General features: G+C 40.5%; 1 protein-coding gene across 1 annotated transcript in view; it reads right to left on the minus strand.

Moving 5' to 3' along the window:
- Positions 1–26,455, minus strand: part of PKHD1 (PKHD1 ciliary IPT domain containing fibrocystin/polyductin) — a gene marked incomplete at its 5' end in the record, with an annotated part of 392,126 nt that overhangs the window by 310,464 nt on the left and 55,207 nt on the right. The window contains 6 exons of the mRNA XM_081094978.1: positions 7,195–7,345; positions 13,665–13,869; positions 18,964–19,107; positions 21,173–22,777; positions 24,215–24,282; positions 24,983–25,178. Of these exons, the coding sequence (XP_080951104.1) occupies positions 7,195–7,345; positions 13,665–13,869; positions 18,964–19,107; positions 21,173–22,777; positions 24,215–24,282; positions 24,983–25,178 (2,369 nt within the window). The remainder of the gene's footprint in view (positions 1–7,194; positions 7,346–13,664; positions 13,870–18,963; positions 19,108–21,172; positions 22,778–24,214; positions 24,283–24,982; positions 25,179–26,455) is intronic.

Consider the following 26,455-nt stretch of genomic DNA (forward strand, 5'->3'; position numbering starts at 1 on the left):
CCTCAATCCACCCATATAAATGATAATACCATAGAGAAAATCTCCATCTCTAACAATTTTTATCAAAAACCAGTTCAACACTCTCTTAATTCTACCCAGTGCTTCTGCTTTTCTCCTCGTTCCCCTTTCTCTTCTTCCTCTAAAACAACCCCGAGAGAAGGAAGCTCTTTCATGTTGAGCTGAATGTTCAATTTGATGAAGTCAATTTCCATAATTCTATCAATGTTGGAACAACTACATCCTCTTTCATTCAAAATGAGATGTTCCTTCTTATTCACTTTTACCCAAATTTCTTCACCCTCGGGGCTCCAGCCGCTACTGCAGCTACCTAATCAGGCTCCCCAGGCTTCTCTCACAAAATGGGCATTTTATGGGCAGTACTGTGGCTCTCTGAAGGGAGAGCAGACTTCTGCCTAGTGATACTAACAGCAAGTACCTTGGAGAGGAAGATGGGTGGCTGAGCCAACAAGATTTAAAAGAGGACATCGCTAGGAAAAGACCCAAGTTTTCCAAATTAACTGAATTGCTATTGTATTTCAAGACTGAGATGGTTGCTTGTTGTTTAAAATAGAAATGCTATATGTATTAGACTCAAAAAATGTTTAACACGTCTAGTAGAAAACCACATATCCACTTAGAAAACTCATACTGCTCTTTCTTCCAACACAAATACAACAGCACCATTACCACCACACACACACACACATACACACACACACACACACACACACACACGTAGAACTACATCTAATTTCTGAACCCATTTAACATATATCTGAGACCCTTCATGCCTAGGAAGGGAGCCTACTCAGTTAGGTGTTCTTAATTTTCCACCAAGTATCCTGGAGGTGATTTACTATATGGTCACCAGGAAATGAATGAATAGACCTCTGAAAAGCAAGCTTTTCTCTCACTTAGAGAATTAAATATACTGAAAATACACATACTCACATATCACAGTTTCCACATTCCATTGCTAAAGATTTTCGTAAAATCCTTCTATGTCACCGATGGGGAAACTGAGGCATGGATTATAAAACATAGTTGTCCAAGTCATCCCAGAGTCAACAAACTAACTATTCCTGATTCTTCACTCACCAAGCCTCATCTCTACAGAATCAAAAGAACCCTAATATGGATCTACCACCAAAGTAATCTCACTGCACTCACGCCTATCTGCAGGCTAGCTAGACTCTCATATGTGGAAAGGATCAGAAGAAATCTGATCATTATATCCCCATAATCAGACCCACATATTTCTGCATACTATTAGCTTTCACTGGAAAAAAAAAATCCACACAATATTTATTTAGACCAGGATGGCTTCAATTTACAAAACGATACTTCAGAAGGAAATAATCCTGTCATGTCCCAATGGAACTGCCCTCTGCCTGTCACTAATAGAGTTGCTATCCCAGGGCTAATACAGCTCGCTGTTTTCCACTATGGACAAAAACTATTATTTTTAAGTTAAAAATTAAAAGCAGTTTACCTGAGATGACTCAAACTCATGTATGGTAATGTAATAATTACTCGGTGATTTTATAATAATGAGGAGTGATAAGAATTTCCTGACTGGGAATCGAACCCTGACCTCCTGGTTCATGGGGCCGATGCTCAATTACTGAGCCATGTCGGCTGGGCTATCCACTTCTTTATGTATTGTCTTCCTTTTTCCCAAAGCTGGGAGGCGGTAGTACTAACCTTAAGCAATTGAAAGGTTAAGTGACTTAACACACACTCGTAGTCACACAGGGTCATTGGTAGAACTAGAAGCCAGGCCCAGAACTCCTGTTCACCATGAATCCTATTTGCATCTACTACCTGCCTAATTATCCTAAGGGGGTAAAGTCCCTTCCAGATAGGAAACCACCTGACTTCTCAAGTCCCCCTGCCCTCACCGTAGGTAACTGGTATATATTAGGAGCCTCAATTCACACAGAAAATACAGGCACAGGGACTCAGTAAGTCTCCTCAGGATCAGAGGGCAATAGCTGAGTTCCTATATCATAGGTCCCTGCCCTAACTATCAGCTCAACCCTGCTTTGAACAGCACCTCCTCCACAGGCACGCAACCTGCAGAGCCACTCTGATCAAAAGAGGTGGTTTAAAGGGAAGAAGAGGGAGAAGAGAGAGAAGATAGGAAGGGGAAGGAAAAAGAGAGGAGGACAGAGCAAGGAAGGGCAAGGGAAGGGGAAGGGAAAGGGGAAGGGGGAGGAGAAGGAAGGGAAGGAGAGGGGAGGGGAAGAGAGGGGAGGGGAGGGGAGGGGAGGGGAAAACAGGAGGAAGGAAAAACTAAAAGGAAGGAAAGGAAAGGAGAGGAAAGCGAAAAAGTGTTTTTTAGATTTCAGTAATCAGAGGAACAAAATCAATTAGAGAACGGAAAGTAGTTTCAAATTAGCCTCTAACTAGCTATACACATTATAAAGACAATGTAAAATTCTTCATCGAGCTGCATTGCACCAATTTTCTAGGAGAATCTCCTTAAACAACAAGCAGGGATTAAATTAAGCAGTGTGGTTTTGCTCTTTTTAACAGTAATTCAAGCACTGGAGAGAAAAAGTGAGTTTGAAAATGTAAATATTTCTAAAAGAAAAGGTGCCGATTTAGCGTGACTTGTGTCCGAAAGAAGTTTCGGAATCACAGACGAATGAATGGGGTGAGGGAACTACGGAGTCCCCCTCGTCTCAAACCCAGTAACACCCTTGGAAACCAGCTTTAATCAAAGCCCCTTTAAGATAAGAAACCACCCCCAGCGCTCATGACAGTGAGCATGGGTATCAGGAGCGCCGCCCAACCACGAGACTGCATCCTTTCTCTTCCTACCGTGATCTATACCAGATGCCTGCGTTTATGTGCCACTCACTTACTCCTTCACCCCAAAACATTTGGTTTTTCTCCTCACTAATGCTGTCCTGCAGCCTAAGTATCAGTAAGAACTTCCTGCTCGCAGCCCTTCTGCTGTGCCTCACCACGCCTTCCTTCCATCTCTCTCCTCCCCTGGGTTCCAGGATACTGCACCAGATTTTCAAACAAATTTTAGCAGTAGAACCCTCTTTCAAACAAGATCTTGACTAGAACTCCTATTGATTCCAGAGCTTTATAATAAACCTTGACATCAGTCCTCAAAGTTCATTCCTTTACCCGGTAATTTTGGCTATTTGAGGCAAGTCCATATATTTTTTTAATCAGCCTGGCATTTTTTACCAAAAACAAGCAAACAAATAAAAATGCCTGTTGGGTGGTTTGTTTGTTTTTAACTGCATTGACTCTCAATATTAATGTAGATTTGCAGTCTTAACTGGAAAAACTGACACCTTCACATTGTTGGGAACGCATACAGAGGATAAACTGATGGTTGCCAGATAGAAGGGGGCTAAGGGACTGGGTGAAAAAGGGGAAGGGGTTAAAAAGTACAAAATGGCAATTGCAAAATAGTCATGAGGATGTACGGGGTGGGCAAAAGTTGCCTTCAACTCTGTTGAACTGTGGTGGGGGTGGGAGGAGAAGCAGTGGAAATCAGGAGTTTCAATTTAGAACCTGTTAGATCAAAGGTGTCCCCTTCAATATCCAAGTGAAGATATCAGCAGGCCATGAGGTTCAGGAATCTAAAGCTCAGCAGAGGTCTGGGCTGGAAATTATAATTTGGGAGTCATGAGCACAAAGATTTTTTTTTTCTCACAAATTTGAAAAGTCAGCATATAATTTTCTTACCTACCTCATCTAATTTTCCATATCTTTGAACACTTTATCTAACACAAGTTGTCAAGTGTCTACTATTGTGTGTGTCCCCTCCTCTCCATTCCCTCTGCCACCTCCCTAATTCAATTATATCTTGCTACAGAGGCAGAGCTGCCTCAAACAGATTGTCAAACTGCAGCGGGAAGGCCGGGGAGGGTTGGGGGGCAGGAGGGAGGGGGGTAAGAGATCAACTGAAGGACTTGTATGCATGCATATAAGCATAACCAATGGACATAAGACACTGGGGGGTAGGGGAGGCCAGGGTATTGTCAAGTGTGGGGGGGGGGAAAAGGACACATATATAATACCCTTTGTAATACTTTAAGCAATAAAATAAAATTAAATTAAAATTAAAAAAAAAATTATATCTTGCCTGGTTGAAATGCTCCTGCCTTTCTTGGGTTTCCCAAGGCATCTCCACCCAGGCACCAGATCAATGTGTCTCAAGACACTTCCATCATGCAGCGACTCCTCAAGGATGACTTGTCGCCCAATGAATTAAAGAACTAAACACTTAACCTGCAATCACAATCCAATCCCAGCCTACCTTCCCAAGCCTGCAACTCACACGACCCTTCACACACACCATGTTCTTTGCACTCTCCCTGTGGACTCTTGTGTCGATTTCTTGTGCCTACCAGTACCTCCACCAGAAGTCTCTTTCCTCTACAGCCCTGAAATGTCTGTACCCTGCTCATTCTTTGTAGCACGATACAACCACCTGCTTCGGTAGAATTCCGTTGACTGCCCTATCTGAAGATGACCTTTCCCACCTCTGAAATTCACATTATGCAGTCACCTATTGAATGTTCTCACAGGCCCTTTGGTGAAATATATATATAATTTTGTTTAACCCAGCTTTCATAGATGTACTTGACTATGAACCCTTTTATCACAGAATACTTACGAACATTCTGTGAAACTGCTGTTCCAAGGTTCTCACTTAATACTTGGAACTAGAGACCTGACTTCTAGTTTCGATTAGGCAGCTTTCAATGCTGGTTTTCCCCAGGCCCAGCCCAGATTAGGAACTAGGCATCCTAACCCAGGTGACATGTCCGCAGGCCGAAACAGGAAAAGCAGACACCCTAAGATCTCTAGGGTCACAAGACATCCCAGGATCAGACTCTCCTAGACACTGGCAAGAGCCTAGGAGGTGTTGTCGGACACCTGGCTTCTGAAGAGTAAATGGCTTACTTCCCCACAATGCTGAAGACGGCATGTGTTATGATGCAAAACTAGTAGCTGTGGCCTTTTTCAGGTCTTTCTTTATGTAGCTCAGTTAACTCTTCTCACCAATGAATGGACTGGTCCAGATGGCATCCAACATTTCATCCAGCTGTGATGAATCGACACTGTGTGTCCTTTGAAGGTTACCTACTTGCATGCATGGCCTCTCTTCCCTACTATCCCCTGAAGGTGGGGTCTCTTTCCATGTCATTTGTTTTTTTGTTTTGTTTTAAATTATCTTTATTGTTGAAAGTAACCACGTTACTTTTGCCTCCTTCAGAGTATGGCAGAGGACCTTGAACATGGTTAGAACTCAATAAATGCATACTGAATAAATATTTAAAGATGGCTGAGGCATTTAGGCCTCAAAAATTCAAAATTAGCCTTTGAGACAGTGAAAAAAATAGATAGAATCTAACACATGAAGTGATCTGGTCAAAATGGCAAACACTACAGAAAAATAATTCTGCATCATTTTCTAGAACTGCTTCTAGCAAACTAGCACAGTCAATAATGGCTAACAGACATTTTTAAATGGCGTTTGGTGTAATTCTCAGTGGCAAAGGCTCTTGTGTTAGAATCCTCACACCAAGCCTATTAAGGGTGTGCTATTCTTACCCCACTTTACAGATGAGAAGACTGAAGCACAGAGGGGTTCCGTAACTTACCTACAGTTACTCAGATAAGTGATACATTCAAACCCAGCAGTCTCGTTCCAAAGCCCACACTTCACCACTGTGCAACCCCCTCTTCCTCCCTTTCACTGGCGTTTGCTCACGTGAGCATCCCAACAACACCAGGTCATGAACCAGGTGGAAACTGAGACCCCACAAGGTCTAAAGATTGCTCAGTGTCCCACAGCTCGTCTTGAGCCCACAACTCTCTTTCCACACACAACACAGCACCGATTCAGCAGTCCCCCTCACTCCAACAAACCTTCCAGCCATCCCTGACAGTCACCTGACGAACAGGGGCACAGGGTGAAGTGGAGACTGCAATTAGAGCACCATCGTGCTGGAGATGAAGAATTAAATTTGGCAATGAATTAAAAGGAAGAGGTGTATTGGGTTGGGGGACACAAGGAAATAGTGACAGCCCTGTGAAGGGAGAAGGGAAAAGGGAAGGGAAAGGAAGGGAAGGAAAGGAAGGGAAGGGAAGGCAAGGGGCATGAGAAGCCCGGGGAGGTGATAAAATGGGAAGGGAGACTCCAGAGGGAAGGGAAGACAGACAGGAAACAGTTTAGAAAAGACAGAAAAATTACTTGTAATTTTATACATTTTCAGCACCAGTCCAAAAGCTATAGAAAAAACATGCCTTACAAACTCAAGAAGTATAGCTTAGAATTTAGAAGATTGAACTGAAGCAGCTTTCGCAAGAGAATCTGCTATCATGTGTGGCACATAATAGGCATTCAATAAATGTTTGTTCCCAATAAAAGAGACAAAAAAGAGAAAAATGTGGGAATTGCTTTCATAAAGAGGAAGGCACCTAAGGGAGTAGGTGCTCAAGAAATGTTATATTTTATAGGTGTGCCGTGAGAAGCCTGGGGAGCTGTGAAAGATAATCTGATGTATTTCCAAAGAGCTCTTAGTCTGATTTCAGTTCACAAAAATCCCTGGGGAAGCTGTGGACTCTCTCACTGGGGACTTTTAAGACGGTATCTTGGAGAGGCCCTTGAAGGGGGTGGTTTAGATGATTTCAGAAAGGATAAACTGAGGTAGAGAAGACAGACGAAATGACCTGGTAGAACTTTTCCATTTTAATTTGCATGTAATTTCCTCAAAAGCTGAAATTTCCACTCTATTCTCCACAGAACAGAGATGAACTGGATGGACCAGCAGACAGGGGGGGATGGCTGAATGATTTGGAAATCTTCCAGAAGCACTTGGTTAAATTGTAAGCCATTTATTTCATGAGGAAATAAGCCACAGAAAGCCCCTTTTGAGCATGCACCCAGAAAGCAGGACAAAATGCTGAGATTATCTGTTCAGAATTTGTTTTAAGAGAACCCAGGCAGCATTCATTTATTTTTGAGAAAATATATGATTAACTATAGTTAACTATGAATTCAGATGTTGTGCATTAGAGCAGCTCCTCAAAGTTTGAGAGCATTTAATATTATATATTGCTGCCATTTGGACTAAATTGTTTTTTTAATGTACACAATATTACAAATTAAATTTGAGCTGTTTGAATCAGTCTGTAAAAAAGATTTGATTATACCTGAGTGTTCTGGCCCCGGCTTTTCCGTATCTCAGTAATCTTGGCGGTAATTGGCTGATTAGGCGTCTCACACTCCATCTTTGCCTCAGTTTCCATGGTAATGTTACAGGAGCTATTATAGATGAGAACTTCATCTCTTTCCACTTTAGGGCTGAAACGAGAGGGGAGGTTAAATGGGGTGTCATCAATCTTAATGAAATGCAATTATTTTTACTCTTATTAATCATTGCGAGCCATTAGCTTGTGGCAACTACAGGCCGCCATTTGTCAAATTTTGCAAATTTCTGTAATTTTGTTTCCATTATTTTATTGTTTATTTGTTTTCCCTTTATCTGCACACCCTGCAATGAAAATGCACGTGGTAAATATCTTTCAGCCTTTCTTTTTCCAAACCTATCAGGAACATTAGCAAAAGCTTCTCCAAGCCCAACTTAACAAGCAATGTGCAAACAATGCTTCCAGTTCCAAAAATGGAAGCAAATGTTAGGGAGGTGTGTGTGTGTGTGTGTGTTTTTTCTTTTCCCCTTCCCTCTTCCTGTTCTTACTCACACTTAGTGTTGGGGGAGTGAATTGCCTGAATCCCCCGAGGGCAGATGGAGAAATTGGAAAACCCACACAACTGGCTAACTGGTCCCTAATTCCAACTGTGAAAAAATGAGCTCATTTAGGCTTTCAATTCCCTCTCCCCAGCTGATGGCAATGAGGCTCTGTTGCTAGCAGTGGAACATTAACTTAGTAAATTAATTAAACTTACTTAACAGCCCAGACTAAGGAGATTCGATATATGTGCCAGTTATACTACCAGCCACTTGCTTTAAAAGTCCTCTTGCTTTAAGGAGAGAAACCAGACTGCATTTAAAATGAAAAACAGCATTGCAGAAAGTCTAAAAATATGCACTCTAAGGGAGTTGAGCGCATGGATATTGCAGGGCATTGTCCCCAACAGGTGTGATATTTATTCAACAATAATCCTGGCTTTAGGCATTGTTACAACTAACTCAAAGATTATTAATGCGTGATATTTTAAACTTTTCAACAATTTCACATGTATGATCTCATTTCAGCCAGTAAAGTAAGGAGAAGTATAAAAAATATAACCCAAAATGATCAGGGGATTTGCATAAAGCCAATCATAAAAGTATGGCAGCTCTGAGATTAGAACCTATGTGTACTGTCTCCTAGAGCAGTATTCTAAGGTTCTGAGATGCTGATTGAACGTCAGCCATGAAGACAGATTGCATGGGAAGACCAGGAAGAGCAGTAGAAAGGGCAAGAGGTCACTGCTTGAGAAACTAAATCATGTCAGACTAGAGCATCTTTTTTCAAATCAATGTCAAAACGGTTGCTCCCACAATTTGCTAAAAATAATGAGCAGGATAACTACCATGTCTACTTAATCTTTTCTTTCTGCTAAAACATTCCCAGCTCCCTATCCCCCCCAAGACGTGATTTCCATGCCCACTCTCCTCTAACCTACCATAGATTGTCAGTATGTTAACATCTTGGGGCCCAGAACTGAACACACATGGTTTGGGCTGACCACTGAGGCTGTGGGCTCCCTTTATCTGAGCCCTCCCTGTTGATTTGGTAGCCCCATGCCTAAATTAAGATGGTGGTAAACTCAAAGTCTCAGAGTGGCAACTGCCTGAGGATGTACCATGCTGTACTTGTCCACCTGATTTTCTGAAAAGCATCTGCATGCAGAAGCTAAGCTTGGGAGCAGACCAGCTAGAATTGAATCCCCAAGCATATAGTTACTATCTATAGGACACTGTGAAGATATGACCCTCTAAGCTTTGGTTTGTAAAAGGGAGATCCTAATTACTGTGTGCCTATTTTATAAAAGTGTTGAGGGAATGGAGCAAAATGGCGCCTACAGTATGACTTGCACAGAATCTGGCACACATTAAATGTCAGATAAGGCCACTGACGCTATACTGGTAATTGTGCTGGTAGTATTTTTGTTAAAGTATAAATGTGTGAATTTACATTCATTATTGGTACATGTCATCTCCATTATGTGGAGCCATTGCTCAAATATGTTTTGAATCTGGAGCGTATAATGTAGCTACAAATACATTTAGCTGAGTCATCATCCAGGGTTAGACAGAACCATGGGATAAATACAGCATTTGCTCCTGGAGTGTCGGTTGTACTCTAAGAATCAGAACGAAAAAAAATGGTAATTTAACTTTTAAATTAAAATGTAATGTAATATTTGGATGAATATGGAAATAGGATGGAGTAGAATGCAAAATTCACTTGGACTGTTCAAATAAAACATATAACTTCAAACCAACTGGCTGCTTGTGTCCTTGGGCTTTATGGCTAGAACCTCTCCTTTGCTACTGGGGGTAGAGAGGGTATTTGGAACAGTTTGAGAAGAAAATGAAGTTGGTCCACCACACCATCACATTCCTTGTGAGTTGATTCCCAGATAGCTACTTCCCTTTCTGAAGGCTCACAAACCATCTGATGAATAATTCATTCTAGAAATCCATCAGGGATAATCAAGCTTAGTTGTCTAACTATCCAGAACTCCCCTTTTTCCCTTTTTAATCAAATAAAAGAATATTTGCCCATCAGCTCTCTCTGTTGTGTGCCCTCCTGTCACATTGATTACCAATCATATGACATAGGTCTTTGTTCTCAGTATAGGGATGATCTGGCATACCGACACGAACTCAAGGAAAGCAGTGACCAACTTCCTTCACAACTTTCTTGGTCTTTGGCTTCCACCCTCCCGATGAGCTTTCTCTGCCTTTCTAGCTCTTTGTCAGTTACTTCTCCCTCCTTTCATTTGCCTGTAGCAACGCACTGTCTTCCCTAATCAGGTTCTTCTTGCTCCAAAAAAGTTAAAACTCTTTTCTGTTAGCTTAGACTTCTTTTTACAAGCTTTAGTTCATATTTCTTTTTGTATTTGTTCCTAATTATCTCACTAGAGATTTTTTTTCATTAAAAAGCCATCATCAAAATTAGCAGAAACTCCAGGATATTAAAAATAATCTAACATCTACAAAATTTCTAAGTTTCTTAATAGCTACTATTCCATGTTTTCTGTCATAATAATTCTATGAATTAAGTAGTGCAGTTGGTGAGATTTAAATATAAGTATAAACATGTGTATAGATAGAGATACATGGATATAAATTATATAGATGTGCATGCACATATACACATATATTTATTGTGAGGGAACATGATACAAATTTTTGGTCCAAATGATAGCACAGAAAGTTCTAAGTTTTCTGACCACTAGCCTATTGCTCTTTCAGTTGGTCCGATCGGATCCAAAAGTAACCCCGTTATCTTCCTGTATGCACTCTTTAGGATAGGCAATAAAAAGCACTTGCATCATTCTATCTTCCTCACTTAGCCTGAAATTGCTTCCTATGGCTCTGAAATCTCATTGAACCCACGCAGTCCAGCCAACTGCTAACGGCAGGGCCTTGTGCTAAGCACACTGTGAGTCAGAAGCCTTGGGTTCCGGTCCTGGCACTGCCGAGGCTTGTCTCCATGACTTTGGAAAGATACTTAATTAACTTAATCTGTTCTTCGAATAGAATCTAAGTTCCTTTTATGGCGTTCAAGGCCTTACAGGTCTCCCTGAGCTCATGTAGAGCCACTTTCCTTCCTCCCCACTCTACTGCTGTTTGTCCTCTGACAGTTCACAAAACTTGATGGGTCCTTTGCATTTGCTACCCCCACTGCCTGACTCTGCATAATGACACCTTCTTCCCCTTAGTCCAGCACTTAAGGCACTTCTTCAGAGCAGCATCCTCTGAGCACATCATATAAAGTAGCCCCTACCATTTTCCATCACTTTATAGTCCTTATCACAAGATGGGATCGTATCGTTTATTGTCTGGCTTTCTCTTCTACCCTTAAGGGCAGGGACTTTGAAGCCTTCTTCACCATGGAGTGACCAGCTCCTGACACAGTACCTAAAACATAGTGGGAACTTGGTAAGTGGGTGGGCGAGTGGATGGATGGATGGATGGACAGACGGATGAACTAGGCATATTTCACCACAGATATGCATGTCTACCTTTGTCAATTGACATCAAATCCATAGTGGTAGTGACTGGCAGGGGGATAAAGCATTTCATGGAAATGGGTCCCCTGCTAAGATCCTAGAAAGTAGTTCTCTGGCTTCACAGGCATAATCTTAAGAGAAACCAAGGTAAGCTATTTGGCACATGACTTTCTTAATGTCCCTTGTATAATTTAGAGTATGTTTTCTGGTTTTTAAATTAGTACATGTTCACTGAAAAAAAATACATAAAAACTCAATGACTAAAATAAACATGACCAGCGCTACAGCCACCCAAGAATAGGCACTCTCAATGTTGTAGAATATATCCTTCCAGTCTTTTTTCTAATCACCTATTATAGGGAAGCACGGGACTTGGTTGGAATGTCTGTAAGAAGGATTCTCCGAAAGGTGGAGGCCTCTGAGGGGAACTTGCCGAAGGTGGCAGTCCCTGCCTTGACTTTTCCAAACAAGTCTGAGCCCCTGGGTGTTTACTTAGACATGGCCTTGCTTAAAGGACAGGACAGACACATATGCTTTCTCAAGAATACTTACCCTGCTAATTGTATCTAATAGTTAATTTTAGTTCAAACTATTATGACAATAAAAGGCTAATAAGGCAGGTAATCAAGGCTTTTTTAGCTCCTAATGCCAACTAGTCCCTTAGCTTCTCTTTCACAGAAACGTGTGTCAAAGTAAAGTAATCATTTATCGGTCATTCAAAGTCTGCTGGTCAGCCCAGCAACCTATCACATGCATATATAAATATATGCATTATATACACCATTAGGAATAGATAGTACACTATTTTGTGACTTGTGCCTTTCACTTTCCAATATATTGTAAGCATGTCCCTCTTTAGTTAAATACTCTACAACATGATTTTCAAAGGTTTCTTAGTATATTATCATTTGAATGCATTCTTTATTATTGAACACTTATTTCATTTCAAATTTTTATGATACTTAAAACTTCAAAGAACATGTTTTCATAAATATTACATACTTCAAACTGCTTTCTTAAAATAAAATCCTAGTAGTGAAATTGCTGAGTCTCCAAATACAAAGAATTTTAAGGTTATTAGTGCATATTGTCCAAATGATCTCTGTAGATTGTTCTAACTTTCCTTCTCATGGCAGCAAAGAGCAGTGCTGGTTCCCCTCACCCTCAACACTAAGTATACACTTTGTTTAACTCACAACACTTACATTCATTCTAACTCAAGAAAACACACCCACTTTTGCCTGCTGTGATATCAAGAACATTGAGTAGCACTTTCAAAATGATATTGATAAGGGCATAAATTTTAATGGGGTCTGAAGCTCAGTAGCCTCAGCCACCTCCTAGAGTGAGGAGGGAGAACATAGAATAACTCCAAAGGAATAGCTCTGGGGATCTAGGTCAAGTCCGCCAATTCTATGGAGCCAGGGGCAGTGACATGTACATCTTGGTGTCCAGCAGCAGTGAGTTCTGAAATCCGGTCTCCCCTGAGTATAACCTCTAGGACCCCATTTCCTATGTGACCTAAACAGAGTTCTTCATGCTCTTCTAAAAAGCAACCAGCCAATTCCTTGACTAAACACAAACCTCCGGTGGCAAATTCATGCTAAATCACAGTCTCAAGACATGGAATGGTAGGATGGCCATGAAAAGAACCAGTCACCTCTTTCATGCTGGGTAATTGATCTTGTATAGTTTTCTTTTTTAAAATGGGAAAATAGGCCTTCATACACTATCAGATGTAACCACTCCATCCAGATAAGAAGTTAGGAAGGATACAGGGCCATGCTCAGCAATGAAAAGTCCCACCACACAGGAAAGAAACTGCTTGTGGAAATTAAGGCCATACAGAGTTACCAACATGGTCACACCTGTTTTATTAAACTTCTTTAAGAAAGGGGATTTACCTGGAAAGTTGTGGTATTTGTTTATTTGTTTCTTAAGTTCAAAAAATCCTGATAAGCTATGGCTTCGAAATCCTAGATCTACAATCATCCTGCCTGTGCATCCTCCCTGCTTTTGAGTAAATATTGTGCAATCTGCTGGATTTCTCCATGACTTTTTGTCATACTTGTGAATCTGTTTGGAAAGAAAAGAAAAAGGAAAGGGGAAAAGAGCCTTCTGTTTTTCATAATGTCTAATCTCTTTCCCCATTGGCATTCACCAGATGTTGCTTTGGATCGGAAGATAAATATTAAAATCTGAGCAAGAACAAAGCAGGCTGTTTACTGGGCAGATTTTTCAGATGTTCTCCTGAACACTTGAAAAGACAAGCGATGCTTTGATATGCAGACTGGAATCCACAATGGAACAGTTCCTCTAACAAGAGTGCTGGGGCCCCAGAGCCACCTCCACCCAGCCTGCAGTCTCTGACGCCTCATCAGTCCATTGGCCATGCATTCGTGGGGAAGGTCAGGGAGGGAGAGCACAGGGTTACCTGATGAAGAGGCCTGAGAACAATGGAAAGGCTGATTCTGTCCAGTGGCAATCGGAACTTTCTTCGCAAATGTAGAGGTAAGGCCATGATTCAGACAGTCTCTCTGTCCCCACAGTGACAGTCAAATCACACTGCACGTAGGTGTGACTGGCAGCTTCACAGCTCTCCTGCTCATGCTTCAGGTCACACAGGGAAGCCAGGGACACTGCAGGAAATGGTCACCGTTAGGTTAGGTAATAACCACGGAAAGAACTGGAGGCCTCACATTGTTATGTAAATGAAGTTCATGTGTTATCCGTTAAGGAAGAGGAAAATAATCAGTTTACTTCTTTAAAAATGTATTATGTGTACATAATACCCACAGAATAATATAAGTAAAACTTTTTATAAAATATGAAACAACGTAAGAAAAATTCATATGAATCTGCCAGCCAACACAAAATCTAAAAGAGTTGTGATACACTCAAATCTGGATGCTCCTCACCAAGTAAACCCTCTTCCTCTTCATTCTCAGAAACAACCACTTGCGTTTTTAAAACAGTTTTCTCACGTGGCTTTCTATTCGCAAACAAAAGATTATTGGGTTATACCTGTTTTTGAATTTTATAAAATAGAATATGTGACATAGTATTCTTGGACCTGATTTTTTCACTCAGTATTATACTTCCAGGTTTATTTATATTATCACATGTAAATGTTGTCCATACTTTCTTTTCTTTTTTAAAATTCTTTATAAGTATTACATATGTCTCCTTTTCCCCCCATTGACCTTGTCAATTACATTTTCACTGCTGTTCAATACTATACTGTGTGAATATATAATATGGTTTTCATTTCTCTTACTAATAGACTTTTGGATATTTCCTAGTCTTTGCTTCTACAAACATGTACAAAGTTTTTTCTGGGGTATATGCCTTCAAAGTGCTTGTTTATACGGTAGGTGCAAGTTCAACTTTACAAGATAGAGCCACATTGTTTTCAAAGTGGTTGTGTCATGTTACATTCCTACTAGCAATAATTTTGAGTTCCTGCTACTCCACATAATTGTCAGCACTTGGGATTATCAGACTCTTAATTTTGGCCAGTCCAGTGAGTGTATAATGGCACCTCATTGCAGCCTTAAATTGCATTTTTATCAATTTTTTTATCAAACAACTTTTATAAGTTTAGTAATAACGTGTTTTCTCTTCTACGAAACTCCTATTTCTGTCATTTGTCCTTTTCTCTATTGGAATGTTTCTTTTCTTATTATTTTGTGTTCTTTATATATTCTGAGTACTAAACCTATGGAGGTTATATAGCTACTGATACCTTCTCCAGGTTTGTGGCTAAAGTTTTCATTCTCTTTATGGGATCTCTTGATTAAAAGAAGTCCTTGATTTTCCTATAATTATGATTATTAACCTTTTGTAGAGAAGAAAAGCAATTATTTGAAGCCCTTTGACCCCTAGGCTATTTCTTTTCAGGTCATAAGACACAATGTTTATAGCATCAACAAGGCAGATTGGCAATAACCTTAAACAGGAAGATTAAGCTCTACACAAGATGGTTTTGGAGCAGCTCTATCTAAAAACCTGAATGAAATAAAGAAGAAATAAGAAAATTTTTCTCTAGCCTTCTACCTCTACAGATAGTCTGTCCATGCAGGTACACGACAAATATTATCAGGAACTGTGGGCTTGAACCTAAGACCTGTCTCCATCACACTGCTGCATGAAACAGGGACAAATGAGATAAGTCCATGTGAGAGGGTTTGCACTTATGCAATCACATGCACATATTATTATTGTTGTTGTTATATTCCAAAGCATCCGCCACATAGCAGATTGTCTGTGAATGTGTCCTGAATGAATCACAGCCATTGAAATGGCTGGCAAGTACTAGTAAGACTCCTATGGGTAGAGGAAACATGAGAACTTCCAGTTAGTAAGCCCTAGGGCAAATAAAAACAGGTTCAACACCTATAAAATAATGAACTCATTATGGGTGATTAGGTGGATGCAAATTAACAACGTGGATGATGAAAAGTTACCCAGGGCTGGGATCAGAATCTATGGATTTTACTCAAGGTTCGGGCCACTAAATAGTGGTGTAACCTTAATAACTTTAGCTTTTCCTGCCTCATGGAAAAGTTAAAGTTTCCATGAAAACATCATGTAGTATAATTCAAGGTACAAGAGCAAAAAAGCAAAAGATCAAACATCTTGCTGATTTTATAAATACAAAGTACCAGTTTCACCTGACAAGATGTTTTAGAAGCCCATCACAAGAACAAAATAAAATTCTTTTTATGTTAGAAGCACAGTTTGGGAGAAAGGCAAAGAGAGAGAATACCAAAAGTAGCAACAACAAAAACAAAAACACCTTTTTAGAGAGGCACCTTTAAACCCCCTGCTCTACTGATGAAAAGAAAACACATTTGTGCTGTGGTATCAGAATAAGCAAAACAATAATTAGGAAAGTTTGGGTTCTAAGCCATCATCTGCATCCCAGAATCTGAAACATTGCTTTCTTCATTATGCAAAGTCAAACTAAGAAACAGAACTCAAAGCAAGGGTCAGAATTCAAAGTGACCTTAGCAAATTAGAGAAGTTAAGAGAAATAAACAAAAAGACTAAATGAAAATAGTAAGGCAGTAAACCACAGGAAAAAAAAAAGAAATTATATAAATATAAGATGAGGAAATTCCAGCTGTGCACAGTTATGTTACAAAGAAAGAAAAAAAACACACACACCTTGGAATAATAGTAACAGAGAGATTATAAACCAGCAAAGCAGCAGTGTAATTTTTAAAACAAATATGAGACCAGATTATATGTAGGCATCTTATGATGCTACCCAATATTGTCAGAACTTGCTTACACAGAGGAGTTACCTAGTTTGGAGCTTCAAATTAGGAAAGAATGTCAGAATTCAGAGGGAGCTCAGAAGTGAAATACCAAAATAGCTACTTGTTGGAATGTTTCAAATCCAGTGGGTTTCATGAATTTGCATTTCTAACAAATTCCCAGGTGATGCTGCTGTTACTGCTCCAGCAAAAACAATAGCAATGTTATTATTCTCATCTAGAGGCCCAGTGCACAAATTCATGCACGGGTGGGGTCCCTCCACCTGGCTGAGATTGGGGCCATCAGGCTGGTGGCTGAGGAGGGACTGCGGAAGGGGCTGCGGGAGGGCTCCAGGGCATGTCCTGCCCCATCTCACCCAGTCCCAATGGTCTGAACCCCAGCAGCAAGCTAACCTACCGGTTGGAGCATCTGCCCCCTAGTGGTCAGTGCACATCATAGCTGCTTGTGAAACAGTCCTCTACAAAATTTTTAAATATAACATAAATTTATATAAAAATATAAAATGATTACACGCAATCTTATCTGCAAGTAGAGAAATTATTAGTACCTTCTAATAATTTGTGAGAGACACTCCCTTTGACTATTTCATGTCCATTATAGACCTATTTGCATAGGAAAAAATATTCACAATCATATACTCAAAATGTTTTCACCAGTTTCAGGGAGTTGATAGAATCCCCAAATACCACACTGGATCTCAAGTAAAGAAGCAATGGAGTTGGTTTTTATCAGTTCCTCTCCATCTTTGGATACTGTCATTAAGAGTGGGGTTTTTCTACCTTTTATTTTTCTTTTCATGAAAGAAGAAAGTAAGTCCATTTCCCTAGAGTAAATTAGCAGCTCTTGCACAATCAATGAGTGTTTGGTGACACCTAGTGACAATGATAAGAGTTACAGCTTCCAACTCGTTTTCCTCTTTTAAAAATGCAGAATGTTAAGTCCTTTTCTAACTTCATTAAATCTTTTAAAATAAAAATAATTTCTATTATTTCTCCTGTAGGAGTTGTCACACTTTCAATACCACAATTTACCTGGCACTGGAACCTCGGTGGTTTTTATCTTGGACTTCTAGTTGAAATCAAATGTCTTTAAATAATGCCACAGGGCTTTAAAAAGTTAATTAATTTAAGCAGTGTATATATGAAAGCCTTTTTTAAAAAGTTAGCATTTTTATTAAATATTAAAACCTAAAAATGTGGAGTCTTGATTTTCTGTTCCCATGGTTTCTTAATTCCTTCATTTATTCCTTTATCAAGCATTGATTGTGCACATGCATTGTGCCAGCACTATTCTATGCATAGAAGGTAAAGTGAAAAAAATGATACAGAAAACATCTTAAACTTAAATCTTTTACTGTATCTTAAGTTTCCCACTGTGGAATTAAATTTATTTGGCTTCCTACTGTAGAATTTTAAGTAGCATAGGTCTCCTCCACAACGTTCTGCTTATATACTATATGATGATATAGAAACTCAATTTCTAACATTTTAAGTAAGAATGGTTTCTTCTTTTCTTTTTTCCTGCTCCTCTTCCTCCTTCTTGTGTAAGACAACCCAATGCAAACCGGCATCACAATATTATCCATCTTAGAATTTTTTCTCAAGCTCAGATGAAACAATGCTTTGTAAAACCTGCATGGCATTCAAGGTACAGACACATGCTAGGAATGTAACTTATAGCACTATACAGAGAGCAGGTGTAAAAATGGCTTTTCAGTTCATAGGTACAATAGCTATGATTACTCAAATAAGATAACCACCTGGCTAAGCTGTTCCTGTAGTGACAATGACAATTTCTTCCCTTTGTCTTTTTTTTTTTTTGTAAAGCTCAGTGGGTAAATACCCTGTGTTGTAAAGCCCTATCATGGGACTATCAAAGCTTTGCACCTTCCTAAGAAGCTTAAAGCAGTGAGAGATCATGATGTTTTACTGAGTAAGGGCCCAAGTAATTGCCTGAACATTGCAGCATAAGAGGATGATGTTAATGTTGGCTCTTTTGCCTATAATAAGAATTCAAGAACTCAGCCATTAGGCAAATATGCGAGAAATAGCTTGATGACCTGATCCCTTCTCTAGTACCTGGAATAACCAGATGTTTTTAACAGCCCCACCCCAGACAGAGACCAAGAGATTGTTTTCTCCATGATACTTAAGGCTGTCATTGAAACCAATATCTAGAACTCCAAATTACTTTCTCCATCATCATATGACTGCAATCAAGAACATAGGTGATCAATTTTTGTTGCTATTAATATGACAAAACTTACTATGAACCATTTTAATACAAGGTCCTTGATTGTAGCTACCGTTTTAGATGGGAAGTAGAGAAATTCTTTTTCCAGGAATACAGAAAAATTAGAGGTGCACACAGCGTTAATCACAAAAATGGGGCTAACCAAAGAATATCATTCTCATATATACTCTCTTAAAAACATACGGCATTTTACTGACCATCCAGGGGAAGAACCAAGCAGCTGAAGGCAGACACTGTAGCGTTAGCCAGGATTTGGCAGGGAGCACCACACACGGCAGCTGAGATGTTCCCTGGAGAAAATCCTGCTCCAAACACATGCACAAGCCGTCCACCCAGGCAGCCTTCAAAACACAAGCACAAATGCACGATCACAGAGGCAGATCTCTTTCTTTACTTAACTCGCAATTCAAATTCACACTTCCTTGCTGCCCCTCACTCTTTTTACACCCCCAGAACCCACACAGCTGGCTTCGGGCCCCTGACAGCCTCCCTCAGCTTATATTCACTAAGCCAGAGTCCTTGTCTGTCTGACCCCAATCATAGTCAACAACCTATAAAAATGTAATAAATTTCATATAGAAAAGTAATGCTTCTTTTGTTGTTGTTGTTAATCTTCACCCTAGGATATTTTTCCATTGATTTTTAGGAGTGGAAAGGAAGGGGAGAGATAGAGAGAAACATTGATGTGAGAGAGACACATCCATTGGTTTCCTCCCGCATGCACCCCGACCAGGGCCGGGGATTGAGACTGCAACGGAGATATGTGCCCTTGACCAGAATCGAACCCGGGACCTTCCATCCATAAGTCGATGCTCTATCCACTGAGCCAAACTGGCTAGGGCAGTAATGCTTCTTTATAGTTCTTTAAGTTTTTATACAAAAAAGTATAAAAAATAAAGTAAAAGTTTCCCTAATCACCTATCTCACTCACTAGAAGTAGCTATGTATATTCTTGTGAATCCTTCTAGAATTTTCTAAGCATACATATTTTTTATTCAAAGGATCTTTCTATACATATTTTTATATAACCTGTTTTATAAAGGAATAGCATAGACATTTTTCCAAGTCTATATATAGGACTTAACTCATCACTTTAATAGCTATTTAGAATTTCATCATATGATTATGCCATAATTTATTCAGCAATCTTCCTATTGATTGATACTTCCATTATTTATCCTTTCTTGCTATAATTCACGTGCTGCAATGAACAGTACACTTATTTAAATAAAATTATTGCAAATTCTTAGAAGTGGAATTTCTATGTCAGAAGAAACGTAAATTTTTAGTTTTAATGGATATTCCCATATTTTTCTCCAAAATAATGTTGCATGAGTTTACACTTCTACAGCACTGTATGACAGTGCCTGTCTCTAATGGGTAAAAGTTTGACAATTGTCAACAGACACGTTTTGCTTCAGTTTGAGAAGCAATAAAGGTAAATGTCACCAGGACACTCAGACACGTGCAATGTCTAGTCCATGCTGAGAAAGAGTTCGAGTTTCTACTGCCTTCATAGCAAGCCTAGGTGGTACTTACACAGCCACCTGGTAAACTCAAGAACAACACTTTGCTTATCATGCCTTTCATACCTCTGCTTTCTCGCTATAAAAATCATGGAATCTTAGAGAGAAGAAAGGGGAACCAGGGAGCATCCAACCCAAATCCCTTTTTCAAATAAGGAAGCTGAAGCTTAGAAGGTTGCCCAGCTAAGTTACTGACATACTAGGGATCAAAATCCCAATCCCCATAGCATCCCACCCAGCTGAAGCCGGACAAATTGGTTCTAAGAAAAGGCTTGGCTAGAACGGCATCAGTCAAAGTTCCAGCTCCCACAATCTCCTCTATACTTTCTGCAGCCCAATCAAATTGGAGCTATCCCAAGTGCATTAAGGCTTTACGTGAACAGAAGTCAAAACCATCCTTAGAAGAAAAGGCAAGGCAAACTTCAGTTCATCTAAAAGGAGAAAAAAGTTCAACCAATGTGATCATAGTAGGCAGTTGGCCTAATATTAGTGGAGTATTAATTCATCTGTAAAATATATAAAATGCTAAAAATTAATCACATTTAATAAGTTTAAAATAATTCAAATTGACACATAGGCATTTATGTTCTACTTAAAAGATCAAATTATGAGCTCTTATAAATGGTCTTATTTAATTTAACACACAAATTCAATTGTGTAAAATCATCCAATTAAAATACAATCACACACTTAGAGAATAGGCACAATTTTTTGGATGAAAAATATAATCTCACACATGCAGCTTTCGGAGGAAACTGGGACTGTAAGAGGCCAAGCAGGCTTCTCTCTCCTGTCATTCAGATAGATGTCTCCTACCTTTTAGAGCAGCGATTAACCCACTTACATAAAGAAAGCATTCTGTCTGATTTGCCTGGCTTACCAAAGCTCTCGGTCACTGCCGTGACAGTAACTCTCGATGTGAACACCAGGACGGATGAGGCCCACCCTCTTATGTGGTCATAACCTCTGACTTGGTACTCCCCGGCAGCAAGGACTGGGACCACGCATTGGAGAACCGTGCAGTTGCCAGAGACACCCACACAGGGTGATACCCCGATAAAAATGTCAACGTTCTCAGCTCCTGAGATCCGGGCCACCACAAAGGTTAAGACGTCACCAGTGTGAGAAACAGACAGCAATTCCGGGGTGAAGGTGCTGCTATAATCAATGACTCCCATCTGGTATGAACATCCATCCACCTCTATGTCCAGGACAGCAGAGCCATTCCCTGCAGGAACAGTGCACTGGATGAGCTCCGCGCTGATGGTCACCGTCAGGCAGGCCCGCTGCCCAATGTAGACCAACGTGCTGTTCTGCCCTCTTAGGGCGGTGCCCTCTAAGGTCAAAAGGCCCCCGCCATGTGTGCTGAAATTCTTGGGGAAATAATCCAACACCTGAGGCAAAATGGAGAAGTGTCTAGAAACGTTACCAGAACAAGCATACCCATTTCTTGAATGAACAACTGATAGGTAGTGGAGTCCCGGGCTCAAGTCACTTATCCAGCATGTGATGTGGCTTGCATTAAAGAAGGTTACAGTACAAGGAAGATGATCATCCAAATACACCACTGGCTCATCGGCTGTGGTGCCTAACCTCTGACCTCTAATTAGCACTGAAGTCAGAGACCCACTGATGTTAGTGGTCAAGGCATCCACGACAGGAGTTGTCTCTTCGCTCAAGGAAAGAGTGCAATTACCCTGGCACTCGCTGGGGAGCCCATTGACCAGGACTGAGACGTTCAGGGTGAAGGAAGCACCAGGCAAGGAGTCGCCCAGCAGGTCAACCTGGCACAGGATTGTCTGGTCCCCCAAGCTCAAAGTCGCACAAGTAACGGGACCCAAAAGATCCACCTGAACCGACTTCCTCCTGGAGTTGAGAGCCAACCCGCTCACCGTGAGTACCGTCCCACCACAAGCAGAACCCTTGGCTGGCGAGATGGCCATTATCTGCGGTGTCACCACAAATTGCTGGGGCACTGCAGACATGTTAGCAAAGCCCATCTGCTTGTGACGTACTCGAAGGGGATAGACACCGGCCTCCAAACCGTGGAGAGGAAAGGAGCACCCGGACAGGCTCACGTTGTTTCCGAAAGACTGTGTCTCTAGGTCAAAGTTCAAGTCCCCCAGAAGCATCACTGAGTTGGAGAGGTTATTTCCTTCCACATAGAGGCTCAGGCTGCTATTTGTGAATTCTCCTCGCACGGCAGTGACCACTGGCGTTGTTGCCACCTCGTACGTGAAGGTGAAGCCCTTCCCCACCAGGTGTGGTCCAGGTGCCTGGGAGAAGGACCTGTTGCCAGCCCAGACCTCCACAGGGGCTGGGACAGTGAGGTCGTGTGCCTCAGGTGGCAGGAGAGTGGGCGTCTCACACCAGACGTTTGTCTCTGTTAAGTTCACAATGTCACAGGACCGATTGCCCACAAGCACCCAAATTAAAGCTGGGTCCCTGCTGAACCCTGCTCCTGCGATGCTGAGGATGGTTCCACCTAAAGTGTGAATACCAAAAACAAAATATTAAGGCTGATATTCAGAACCAGGAACTCACAACACCCATGTAAGCCCCAGAGCGATTAACTGGAGGGTGGGGTGTTCGGGATACCTCAATGATACCACCTCACCCCATCAATGTTAAATTTGTGAATTCATCAATGTTAAATTCATTTTTGCAGGAATCAGATGGGCTGAAATTCACACACAGTAAAACAATATAAACTGTTATAAAGGAAGAACATTTTAATATTTAAGACAGCATTTTCAAGTATATTGATACCATCCTAGGAACCACCACTTCTATCAACTTATACACTACTAAAAAAATCAAAGTTCTTAAAGTGTTCTTGTCATCTGCTATATTATCTGGCATGTTAGTCTATATTATCATGTTATGTAGAGAGAGTGTATGTATATTTTATATAAACCTAGATACAATTGATATATTAATGAAAAACCAAATTCCTTAGTTTATCATCTGCCATACTATCTGACATTATTTCATATTATTCTATATGTTGTTTTGTGAAGTATATGCATTATTGTGTAAGTTGAATTCTATATATTCAACTTACACAATAATGAAACATCAAATCTCTTGAAGTCTTCTATTTACCATCTATATTATCCTATATAATATTTTAGTATTCCATATATTATAGGGTTGTGTGTGTGTGTGACATATCAGGAGCCACTGAACATTCTTGTGAATTTACTGCTATATTTATAGACTTCATCTTGCACTCCAGCTGAGGGACAATCAAACCATCTTCAGGATAGGAGTTGGAGCAATACACCCCATATCATTACCAAATCTGTAGTATACTAGTAGCCCAGTAGCTTTTAAAAGGATTTTACTATACTCAAAAAGGATAATGTGCTATTTCATACACTATTGCAATGATTATTTACATGCACACATATAGCTCTCCATTTTGGGGGGAAAATAATTTGCTAGGTTTCTCTGTTTGCCTTGTTCTCATATCTCCCATGTTGGGATTTGTGTTTCTGGCTACTTCTGGGTCTTTCATTTGCATCCCTAGATAAAAGTGAAGACACCAAACCTCATGCCTCTTCTTCTTATATGTGCAGGATCTAAAGGATGAATGCAGGAAGCTATTGCCTTATTTGTCTAATATCCAATCAAGACGTGCTACCCATTAGATGTTTTATCCTCTTTCTATTAGGAAAAGAAAGCCAGGCACATCTCCTTTTCCTAAAAACTCTTCAATTTCCTGAGCTTGCTGAGATAAGGATGCCCGAGTTTTCACAGCCTTCATAGTATACCACCCAGTTCCTGGAGCACAGGGAAAACTCCTCTCCCTGTTGCTCATTTCTAATCTCACTGGTTAATGAATTCAGGAATGAAATCTGAGTATCCAGTGAATTATACACTCTGGATAAATGGTACCAGTCATGTCACAGCCACTCACCCAGGAGGGACCCACAGCAAGGCTCGATGCTGAAAACTTCTGTGATGTACTGGATGTGAAGATCCACCCTATAGAAGAAAATGGGAGACTGCTATGAAATAACTGAGAGGCTTAGAAAAGGACTTAGAAAGGAAGGAGCAGGACAGAAGCAGTGTATGTATTTGGAAGAGAAGAGAGCGGTGATGGAGAGCAAGTGTGAATACATTGCCTAACAGTGAAGTAAAGAAATGGTAGGGAAAAGATGTTTGGTGGGACATTTTCCTGGGCCAGTATCATGTGGTGACATCAGTCCCATGCAGTTTAGCTAACTTCCTGGAATGAGGAGACAGAACTTCTGGAGAAATACTGGGCAGAGGGACTTCAGGGCACAGTGGATATGAATATGGTTTGTGTAATAATTATAAGCCATGTATTCAAAGCCCAAGACATAATCTTGTTAAAGGTCTTAGTTAAATACACATCCTTATTAAAGCAGAGGATCTTCTTCCTTCCTATATAGATGCCCACCCCTCCTAAGAGCCATGATATCTTAGTTCTAGAAAGTTCTCTGCTCCCAAACTAGTAAGCCAAAAGTTTCCCCTGAATTGGTCTTGAGAGTGAACTCTCCTGTAGGGTTTCTAAGATTTTTTCAAATTTTATGATTCTCATGTGTTTATTTCCCAACTTCAGAAGAATAAAAATTAAAGTCCTAACTCAAAACTAGAATTCCTCAACTAAATCACTAGACCATCAAACAGACCTAAAATTAACGGCAAGTGTTGACCTCACCCTTGTGCACGAATGCTGACCCCGTTGATGGAGACTGAGATTCTGTGGAGGCCAGCCGGCAGCGGGGGCAGCACCACCTCCAGGCCCTGGGCAGTCTCCGCATGAACCCGAGCCAAGGAATCCTGGATGTGGACTTCCACATGCAAATCCAAGCAGTCCACCGGCAGCGCCACGCCGATGAAAAGGGTCTCACCTCCTGTATGAAAAGCATTCCTTAGCCCCTGTGATGTGGGTCTGTGTCCTCAGCCACCTCTTCAATTCTAAAATTGTCTTTTATTATTCGATACATGGTCAGCCCTGTGCATCGTACCACAATTAAAGAGTTTTAATGCCAACCTAATTTTTTTCATGAAACTTCTAACAATTCTTTTATAGAGCTAAAGGTATAATCTCAAAGTTGTCAGGACAATTGTACTCAAGAGGCAAACTAATTTGTCTTCACGCAGAGGCAAATCGAGAAATAGTTTGGCAGGTGGATGGCCTTCATAACCAACAAATAGTACCCTATGTCCTTTTTTTTAACTTCTACTTTTCTACTGATAGAAGTCTAAAGCTGTATCTTTAGAGTGCCCTGGACCTCATACTAATGCTGTATGTGAGTACAGTACTTAGAGTTCACAGAGCATTTTCACGTGTGTTATCCCATTTGATCTCACACTATCCTGATGAGATAGATGGAGCTGTTAGTAGGACTGGCATTTAGCTTTTGAGGAAACTAAGGTTCGGCAACCAAGGTTTCATGCTTAATTAATGGAAATGTCAAGGCCTGAGCCCAGTCTCCTTACATTTAGATGCATTTAGTTTAATTAGCAACTCTACCGAAATGCTCTGTATATTATGGACACACTAATTCAATGCCTTCCTTTTACTTCAAATATCATTGAGTGCCAAGATTAACATGTCACAGGGGCACAAAAATAAGTTGCGCATAGACCCTGCCCTCAAAAAGGCCTCAAAGATGGGAAAATAGGTGCCAAAAGAGCCTCAGTTGTATCACCTCCCATCCAGAGGTGACAATTAAGCAGTGGGTTGTTCAAGTGAGGTCAGTGTTCAAAATATCAAGAAAGGCCTCATGGGCAAGAGAGTGCTTGAAATTCAATTTGAAAGCTAAATCCCAAGAGGCCAATATAAACAAGAAGGGATTTACAATTCAATTCTAAAAACTTCACAAGTTTACTCCAAGTCTTTGTAACACTTTCACATTCCATTATCCAGTGGCTGTGAGAGAAGGAATGAGATGTGGGTGACTTTCTGGAAGACCAGACGCATGTATGTACAGTTAGGGACTCTACTAGGGTAGGCCAAGTTGACGGTGGTTTTATGGCTGAAGATAAAGCCTATCCTAAGGGTTCTCTATTTAATCCATTGGACAGTAGAGGCCTCCACAGTTTTCTATGCAAAGAAAGAATATGATTAAAGCTATTATTCCAATTTATAAGATCAGTTAAAAAGACATGGGAGGGGAAACCCACT

The sequence above is a fragment of the Myotis nattereri genome (assembly GCF_964212035.1).
Source record: "Myotis nattereri genome assembly, chromosome: 6".
In the NCBI taxonomy this organism is placed as follows: Eukaryota; Metazoa; Chordata; class Mammalia; order Chiroptera; family Vespertilionidae; genus Myotis; species Myotis nattereri.